This window comes from Pyxicephalus adspersus, chromosome 12, assembly GCF_032062135.1.
Source record: "Pyxicephalus adspersus chromosome 12, UCB_Pads_2.0, whole genome shotgun sequence".
Lineage (NCBI taxonomy): Eukaryota > Metazoa > Chordata > Amphibia > Anura > Pyxicephalidae > Pyxicephalus > Pyxicephalus adspersus.
Genome location: NC_092869.1, coordinates 25,855,033 through 25,865,392, shown reverse-complemented (window position 1 = coordinate 25,865,392; position 10,360 = coordinate 25,855,033). Strand labels below are relative to the sequence as shown.

General features: G+C 39.7%; 1 protein-coding gene across 1 annotated transcript; it reads right to left on the bottom strand.

The window, feature by feature from the left end:
- Nucleotides 1–1,812: 1,812 nt before the first annotated feature.
- PNN (pinin, desmosome associated protein) lies at nucleotides 1,813–10,360 on the bottom strand. Its single transcript, XM_072427643.1, has 7 exons — nucleotides 10,204–10,360; nucleotides 6,595–6,672; nucleotides 6,059–6,127; nucleotides 5,022–5,058; nucleotides 4,710–4,865; nucleotides 4,461–4,599; nucleotides 1,813–4,154 (listed from the first exon to the last, which is right to left on the bottom strand). Exons 1-7 carry the CDS (start codon nucleotides 10,314–10,316, stop codon nucleotides 2,860–2,862), a joined length of 1,887 nt encoding a protein of 628 aa, XP_072283744.1. The 5' UTR covers nucleotides 10,317–10,360; the 3' UTR covers nucleotides 1,813–2,859.

The following is a 10,360-nucleotide window of genomic DNA, read 5'->3' as shown; positions in this document are numbered from 1 at the left end:
CTACTAGACTGCAATGGGAGATGCTCAGCTATGGGGTCCTTAAGGGCTGTCCAAGCTGAATGAGGTGTCTCTGTAATGTTTGCAAGAGCCTTGGGGGTCTCAAGGAAATGTCTGAGCTGCCTGTAAAGAATATACTACAATCCTGTCGCAGATCCTATGAGACCCAGAAGGCCTGAAAATGTGGTCAGTCTCCTGGCCTTCCCTAACTGCAGGACTGTGGAATGGACAGAAGAGTTAACATGTTCTTGAACTGGTTATGGGCGAGTCGCCGGGGATGGCCAGGAGGTTGGGGAAGGAATGTCACGGTCACTAAAGGTCCTGCCACTGGTGAATCTCCCTGCCATGTCCCTTAGGGAACAGTAAATGTCACTGGGAGTATCAGCTTATTATTGGAACGTCTTTAGGTGAAATCTGCCTGTTGCTGGGTGTTATTTGTATACTAATGATGTCTGCTTGTTGCATGATTGCTTTACTTACTATTTTTGTTCATATATTGTTACTCTTACCAACACACACATAGAAAATCTATTACAATATTGGGATATTTGACTCATTTGCCTATTTATTGTTCAGTATTCTCAAGTATTGCGGCCAGACATACTATTTTCTAAAAGTAATCAGCGAAGGCAGCCTCCATGTTTTTCTCTATATATGCTTCATTGGATTCTCCTGTCATACACATGCAACTACATTAAAAAAAATTCTTGTAGATCAGAAGCTAAAATCAAGCAAACACTATAAAAAAAAAAAAAAAATCTGTATGCAAAGTTCTGTTCACTTCTATTTGAAGAAGAAAGGATGAGCGAAAGCCTGTCATAGTCTTCTAAAGTACAGCAGACCATGATTGCAATGGAATGATCCACAAAAATGAATAGCTAATCAAGATTTTGGGGGGGGGGGGGAGGAGAACTGGCCAGAGCCACGGACCATGTCCTCGCACGAATCGCATTCTCAGGGCGGGTTGTGTCTCGACCTGCAATGGGAGAGTGGGCAAGTTCTGGTATCATGACATCACTATGGGGGAGGTTTCTTCCCCTTTGAGTTACAAACTGCTCTCCCTGTGCAGACATGGTCCGGAGTCCAAAAATGTTGTCGTCCGTGAACTCCAAAAGGTTGGCAACCACTGTGCTGGATGATGGTCATCCGAGACAAATGATTGTGATGGTCTCAGGTGTCAATCATCTTGCATGTGTACATAGCTTAAAACTCATTTTTATTGCCCTCTATCGCTGGAATAAAAGGTTTGGGGTTATTTTAGCCCTGGACAGTCCTCGATACAGGGGGCATTTCTGACAGCCTGCCCAGTCTGCATCATCACACTGAGTGCATCCTATAAACTCTGAACTGGCACAACATCCACAGTCTTTTGCCTCCAATGACTCCAAATGTCATTTACATTGGAAGACTGAGGAGATCTATAAATACATTTTGGGGATAGCTAATAGGATGTTAAATGTAGCAGACAGATCTTGTGTTTTTCCAGATGCTTCTGTTGGATTATTAAAGAAAAGCAAAAGCTGCTGTACCAAGTCTGTCTTCATATCAATTTCCTATAATCCAATGCCACAACATAGTCCGAGTGATTAGAAGGGCCCTATAGTATAGCACAGTGCTGCCAATCTGACAATGCGATTTAAGCAACAAGTGAAGATAGCTCATTTAATAAATGTATTGGTTATTCGATTTTTTCTTTGAAATCAGGAGGGTAAGGATATGATATGCAAGATTTTAGAAGCCCTAAAATGAAAAAAACACAACCAGAGTACATAAACATAACATTTTAACCTTACAACAGAACAATGAGAACAAGAGTTGCTAGCCAAAGAAAAAATATTTATTTGCACATTACAGTTCAACATTTGTAACTTGTACAAATTTGTAAAACACATACATTTCTGACAAAATATTCTGGCTATACCAGAGTTCAGACTAATTTTACTATGTTCCAAAGATATTTCAATACCAAATTTCTGTACATACACCTTTCAAATCCATTTCTATAAGTACAATATCACCCTGAGATGCTGCCCAGTTGAAATCCAGTTATGTAAGCAAATACTAGGGCTTATAAGATATCTAAAGGATTTTTGTTTTTTTAGTTTCAGATAATGTACTGATTGTACAGCTATCATATCCAATTGCCCTTCACTTCCTATTTTATAGACACAACAGGAAGAGATCGGAATCCCTCTGAAGTAAGGTGAACTTCACCTTTGTCACTGAAACTCTTGTTCTGGTGACAAATTAGATTTTCCCTTCACTTTCAGTTCTAGTTAGAAGATCACAAGAAAAAAAAAAATACTGAGGCCTTTTTTGCAGTAGGAAGAGACAGCAAAAAAATCTTGATAGATATTGTAGTTGCTTCCCACTCTATCCAAAACTAAAAATCTGGCTTTAGATGCCCTTAAAATCCTGGCCAAAAAAGCTACCGTTGAATACTTTGTTGGGGAAGAAAAAGAAAATCTAGAGCTGTATCCAGTCTAGTGTTATTGGAAAAATTATAAATAATGGCCTTATATACATTTGCAAAATGTTGCAAAACAGGGGCATAATACATTCAAAATAAATGGAGACTGCAAAAACTATTTTGTAAAAAAAATTACTTTAAAATTAAACCTTTGCCAAAAACAATGGATTCTTTATTAAAACAGGGTAACAAATAAGGAGGCAATAAGGGTGAGAAATCGTCTGTGGTTTTATATGAAGATCTGAGTTTACATCTCTGTTAAGCCACCAAGATTATAAAATCATGCAAACTAAAATAAACAAAAAAGTCATTGTGCTTTCCAAAACAATTAGTACAACGCTATTGTTAAGGGAGCACCATGGAGCAACTACAGTTCATAACCAAAGAATCTGTTAACGCCTTTTATCTTTCCTGTCTGATTTACGGTCTCTCTCGCTTCTGGATGGTCTCTTGCCTGACCGGCTACCTTCCGAGTTTGTCCTCTTGCGGTCAGACCTTGATGAACCTTTGTCCTTGGGTCCTTTGGAGTCTCTGCTACTGACTTTTGAAGAAGACTTGTGACTCCTTTCTACGCCTGAAGTATCTCGCCGCTTTCGCTCGGTACTCCTCCTTCGTTTCTCATCTCTACCATGCCCTCTACCTCTGCTCCGGCTTCGACTTTCACTGCTACTAGAGCTGCTGCTGCTGCTACTGCTATCTCTGCTGCTGCTTCCACTACTGCTGCTACTACTGCTTGAACTACTGCGACTGCTGCTGCTGCTAGAGCTGCTTCCACTGCTGCTGGAACTAGAACTGCTGCTGGAACTACTGCTGCTACTACTACGGCTTCTGCTCTTTTCCCCTTTGTTCCTCGTTCTCCCCCTGCTCCTACTTCTCTTCTCTTTGCGTTCTGATGAGGTAATCTGAGGTCGCTCAATTGGAGTCTCTGAAATATTCTCAACTATCTTTACACTTTCCTCCTTTTCCACCACCTGCTCCTGTTGCATATGATAGTGTGTATCAAGCCTTGTTTGAGGTTCATAATCTGCTGGTGGCTGGAACATTAAGTCTACCTCTCGCTCACGCTCTTGTTTTTCTGTGGATTCCAATTCTATTTCAGGTTCTGGCTCAATAGTTTTGTCTGTCTCAGATTCATTAAGTTTATTTTCTGATGGCTCATCAGCTTTTTCCTCGCTTTCCACTTCCTTACTATGGTTGCTCTCTTCTGCTAGTTCCACTACAGTTGACTGACTAACATCTGCTGCCTCCTGATGATCTTCATCCATACTGTCTTTATGTTCCTCCTCTTCCTTTACTTCCTCCTCAACCTCAGCTTCCCGCTCTTCCCATTTACTGGGTTGGGGCTCTTCTACTTCAACTCTACCCTCTTCCTCAATTTTCTCCTCAACTTTAAAATCTTCCCCATCTTCCATAAGGCTAGACTCCTGCACCATCTCTACATCCCTAACACTAACATTCTTATCTTCCTCAAAAGTGTCCTCCATCTCTATGTCATTAGACAGGTTACCTGTCTCCTCAACTCTCTCATGCCGAGCTACCTTACCATCTTCTCGATCCTCCTTCTGTTCTTCATTTTCGTCACCATGCTTCTTTTCTTGATCTTTGTCTTTCATGGAATGGCGTCTAGGCCTAGCTTCCATTTTGTTTAACTGCTCAGCAAATTCAGATCGTCTATTTTCAAAAATAGCTGAGATGGAATGAAAAAAAGAACTGGAATTATTAAATATCAACAAAGTAAAAAAAGTAACCCTTTGATTTTGTAACCCTTACCGGTTGTATACCAACACTAAGCAAAAAAGGCTAAGGTACAATATTTGAGTATTGGATTTACACCGCTTTAACCAAACCTGGAAAAGCAAAAGAGGCCTTTATATGCAGTGCCTTACTATAAATAACTGAATTGTGTATAGTAGGCATTCTGTACAAAAAGTGATTGGTTGTTGGGAATACCTAGGGCAATGCTAGTTTAACCTAAAGAAACCAGGTAGCTTACCATTCATCTTTTTCTGCGACTCATCAAGTAATTTTTGTGTTGGTGTGCACATCCTGCCAGGTATATAGAACAGGTGGGGTTTTGTTTTTGTCCTTATATATTTGATAATTTTGACATTGTGTTCATTCCACTCTTCTTGCTAAAAAAATAAAAATAAAAAAAATAAAAAATAAAAAAAATCAGAACCAGCAGAAGCAATGACAACAAGAAAAGAGGCAATGACAATAACATTTAGTTGCATGAACTCACCAAGTGTGCCAGCTCAACTTTTTGCTCTAAAAGTCGCAGTTCAGTTTGCTTGGCACGTCTTTCCTCAAATAGCTCCCTTCTCTCATTTTCCACCTGTTTCTTTTCCTCTTCCGCCTGCACTTCAAGCTTTTGTTCAATTTCTTTCCGTCTCTTTTGCTAAAGTTAGATTTAAAAAATTGGGGTTTAGAAGCCTGGTTTTTGTAATGGTGCACAATGCGTATCCAGGCAAGTAGACTACAGCATATCAAAAACCAACAAAATACTGAAGTGTGGTTAAAAGCTTTAAAAGGAAAAAGGCTAAAGCTGGGTTACCCCATCTTTGGCCTTTTTCCTTGAATAATGCCTTTTTCTGTGAATAATGTCACAGAGAAACCAGGGTACATAAAAGAGATCTTAACAAAAGTTTTACTTGCAGGTATATTGTGGTTCCTGCTATAACCGTTACTCTTTTGAGAAAGCCGACAATGCAAAATTTTTTATTAGTGGGACCATACATCTTTGTAGAGAGAAAACTAATACCGATTATGAAAAGCAGTGACATAATACAGCCAAAACAGACACAGAAAAGTGGCAGTGCAATGATCAAAGTCCTTATGCTATACATAGGATTAACATGTAAAGGGGCAATATTAAGACTACGAGTTATCAGAGGCTACACATTACTATAAAATGATCATCATCAAGTCTAGTACTATCTACAGGTACTATTTATTTTAAATCAATTATCAAAGCAGAAAAAGTTTGCTTTTTCTATGAATTGCATAAAATTTTTTAGAAAGCCAATATCCCCAACTGCAAACGCCTTGTAATAAAAGTATTCTAGAATTTTATCTTGCAGAATGAAAACAAATTATTACCAAACAAAGACCAATGGCAAAAAAGTAAAAACTTCTGATACAAAGAGCACTGAAATGTGTTTTGTTAGTTCTTCAATGTGTAGGCTGGTTATTTTAATTTACTCTTTAGAAGCAATTTAGCCATCACGATAACCATTTAGCAATTGGCAGACACCTAACTTTCAGAAAAAAATAATTTTATTGTTTGGCAGCTCCCATTAGGTGTTTATATAGCTCAAAATAAATATTACCTTCAACATTCCTATTCTTGGCAGCCACAGCAACTTAACTATCTTGTGGAAAGCCAAGAATGTAAACCTTCTCTAATTTAGGAATTCATAGGCAGCAGATTTTCTACAAATTCAAGCCAGTCACCAAATTTAGTAACTGTTAGTAAGAAAGCAGCACAGAATGCTCCATTTTAAACCCAGTATCATTTATGGTCTGCCTGAATCATTCAAATTCTAATTTAAAGTTTTATAATTGGTACAGTTATTGTGCAAAACTTTTTACCTGTTCAGTGCACCTTCGAAGTCCCGCTGTTTGGCTGGGGGTCCTCCTCCACTATCAGAGAGTCCACGCCTAGTAAAAACAAGAAAAGTTTATTTTCAAAACATTTTTTAAATGTATATATGAAATGTAGCTATCACCCTGATCATATTCACAGTAGAGGAGGAACCTGCTTTATATGCCTGTGAAGATGCATTTTCTTTTCCTGACCACAATGTTCTACATGCATCACTCCCAAATTAAACCAGTCCATAAGTGAATCCCCTACCTTACATTGCCCAAATTACTTGATATGTCAACTCAAGAGTGAATATTTCTTCAGGTGCTCCTAGCTTAGCAAACCCTACTTTATGACAAAACCTAATCACTGGAACCCCACTGCAACCTGTAATTCCACCAATACTACAAATGGCCATTTTCTTTAACAACCAAAGGCCACAAATGAATGAGCAATGAATTATAAACAGGCTAATAAATCTCAACATTCCCAGAATCATTTTCAAAATAACAGATTTAGTAATTAAATGAAAGTCCCTCACCGTAGCACAATGCCACCACGGCCTCTACCTCCAACGGCATTTGGGCCTGTGATGGTCAGTCGTCTTGCTGGTGCAGGCCTGAAATAGAACAAAAGCAATTAGGAGCTATGGCAAAGTACAAGTTAGTTTCTTTATGTTCATTTAGGCATCTAATGTTTTCAGAAGGAGGCGATAAAATGATTTGGCCAAACGAATTATTAGCTTCCAGTACCTTATGTGTATATATAATACTTAGGCTACGTACACACATCAGATGATTCTCATCTGATAATAGCCTCAGATCTGGCTTTATCTTACTAGCTTATATCAGGCGAGAGCCTCGCGTGTGCAGCGCATGTTGTCAGAACAAAGTAATGAAAGTGAAGGGGAGGGAGCACAGCAGGGTGTCTTTCTTCACCTCTCCATAGAGAAGAACGACGCTGTGTGTACAGTGCTTGTACATGCATTTTGCTGTAGTTTGTCGTTGGAAAGGATTGTGAAAGATCCTTTCCAGCGACAACTATTGCATGTTTGTAGGCAGCCTTAGACAACAAATGTGTTGTAAAATTAGAGATTTGGAATGTCAGACAGGTATTTTTATGCTTTGTATAGATTAACAGATATGGCCCAATCTAGTAAACATGGATTACTCTCCCACAAAATATTCTGTGTGTGCATATTTTCACATTTTATCATAAAAAGCCCAAACATTTGGTTTTCGTAACATTCTTACTTCTCTCTGATTGCTGCGGAGAGCTCCTGCTATGAATGGCATGTCCAGCTCTCTACAAAAAATGGTGTATGGTCACTGGTGCTAATGAAACTAATCCCAGTGCTCTCCAACACCCTTCATTGCAGACAAACTTATCACACCACGATTACTTCTTGGAATGGAAACCTTTTCATGTACCTTTCATGTATGAGAGCCTGCAACAACTGCAAGTGCTTTTTTTGTGACATGTACTTAACAGCCAATTCCAGAACCAGTACACAGATGAAGTTAGGACAAATGCAAGTAAGATAACTATAAAATGGAAGTTTAATTTCTTTTCTTTAATTTTGACAAATAAAACTAATCTGCAACATAAGTACATTTCCCCATTTCATTTTAAAACTGCTGCTATAATTCCACTGCACGCCTAACATTTTCTTGTTGACTGACAACATTGCAACTGTTGTACAAAAAAAATCTGGACAGCGGTGCTTGGACTTTTCCTTGCTCCACTACAGAACTTTTCTTAGCCCAATTCCAAAAGCATATTTTTTTTAATTTTTATTAAAGCTACTGACTACCAGAAGAAACAATTCCTCACTAGAGAAACAATGCAAAATACAAAAGTGGCTAAAGGAGAAGGTGGTTTGGTATGAAATCCAGGTCATAGCTACTCAACATTATCAAAAGGGAAAGTAAATAGGCTCCATATTCTCCAACAGGGGAGGGGAAGACATGTTCCTGGAGACATTATTACTGTAATTGACTTTTCCTGCAGTGTCTTTAAGACAGGCAGTGCAGGGAAATCTCACCAGCTGGGTGCAGAATGCAAAAAAGAATTTTTAAACGAAGTATAAAAGAAAAACTGGGTTTGCAGTAGTAGAAATAGATTTCTCCCATGTTCATGTTAGCGATCAAATGAAATTCAGCTGGACACTTTCAAACAAAAAAATTTCTTAAACCCTAATCACTGAAATGTAATCTAGACATCATCGTGATAAAGCAAACACCAAAGCATATAAAACAAGCAAAGAAGGAGAGCAACAGCTCCTCAGGCTTCCCCATCTCTTTGTGGTGCTCAGTCACTGACAGGGTGGGGGAAGGACCCGGGCACTTTAATGCAGCAGATTGCAACCAAAACCATTTCTTCTATTTAGAAAAATCCTATACAAGCCCATGGGAAGTCTCCTTTTCGTATTATTGTAATGCAATCCAGCTGCATTGCCAAAACACCTGTAAAACACCACACAGCTCCAATCAACACTTCACACCTGTGTGTGCTGCTGTAACACCTCCAGTGTTGTGCCATTTATTTCATACAACACAGCTCTGACACACAGTGCATTGCAGGCACCACAACAAAGGGGTAAAAAAATCTTCACTATGTGCATGATTATTAAACAGGATTGATCTAGAGACAACACATTACGCAGCTCTGTACATTAAATAGGGGTTGCAAATGACAGACTGACACTGACACAGGAGGAGGAGAGGACCCTGCCCCGAAGAGCATGAATGAATGATCAAAAGTATATTTCTAAATCTGCAAAGGAGGCGATCACTGCAGGTGACAGTGCGTGAGATTGATTCACCTATAGCGAACTGATGGATCTCACATTCAATGGTATACAAACATTCCTCTTACAGTAGTCACTGATGCCAGCACATTATATAATCCAGACATTTACAGAGGTAGATACATTTCTGCACACTATATGTAACTAGTACACTGGGCATACAGGCAGACAGAATATCGTTATCTCCACACCATAAACTCTCAGCCTTTTTACTTCTAAGAAATGCCTGAAATAATTTTCATATCTTGCAGAACCTCCATTAACCTCCACAGCTGTATTCCTGAGTGTGGCTTGGGGTTCATTTTCAGTACCAAAAGTGGTAAGCCAGAGCAACACTTGGGGTGGGATCGCCAGGAAGTTTTTAAGCCTTACCCAGTCCCCAGGACGTTCTCCAGCGATGCCTGGCCAGCCCGGCGAGCGTTGCGGCTTGGGGGCGGGAAATTTAAAATAAGTACGGTATTTGTAAATGTATCACTTTGACATTTAAAAATACTTATTTAGACCGCCAAGAAGGGTAAACTATTTTCAGGAAACAGCTTCCTCTATTGGTGGAACACAGAAACAACGCCCCCTACAGTGCTGTCTGGAATACATTTATAGGCACCTAAACACATCATTAGGGTCATGCAGCTGTCTGTACCAGGTGGTGCCGTCCCCAGAACTATTCAGGCATCATCAGATGGAAGATCAAGATCAGATGGAAGATCAAGATCAGACACAAATCAAGAAGAACTAAGAATGGTCGCTGTATATCCTTACACCATGCCGGCCATCTCCTCCTATATTAATATATATTTGCTATACAGCACCATGTAATATGTTGTCACTATATAAATCCTGTTTAATAATAATAATTATATAGGACCAGATGACAAATTCACCAATTGTTAGATTCCTCCATATAACTCCACATGATGAACTAAATGCTCTAATTGTGTAACTATCACACTACAGGCTGCATTCACCTATAGATCTTTATTCATTTCCAATTCTCTGGAAACAGATAAAAATGTCAGTAAAAAATAGGATTTTTTTTTTTTATCTTGTGTGAAAGCTTTGTGCACTGAGTCTGACATATTGTTAAACCAAAAAAATTAATTTAATAACTCCGAACCAGCAGTAATGAATGGCTGGCTGCAAGCAAAACAAAGGTCTGCCAGAGAACTACAAGGCCCAGCATGCCCTCCGGCGTGTCGCCGCACGCTGCACGCACAGCTCGCGCTCCTGGTTTGTCAGGGCTCCATGAAGGTGTCCGGAGCCCGGGCCATGCGGCAGCTTTTTTTGGCTGAGTCGCCAGGTCCCTCCGAGCCTCTCACACCCTCCTGCAAGGCCTGCTCCTACCTGGTATCGTTTGGGTCGCGGCCAGTCAGCTTGCGAATATTTTCATCCACATTTTTCAGGCTCTCTTTCGCTTTTTCCAGTTGTTCTTGCAGGGTGCGCACGGCCACCGCCATCTTGTCCGCCCAACTCGCTTTTGAACTTCTTCCGGGTTATAGAG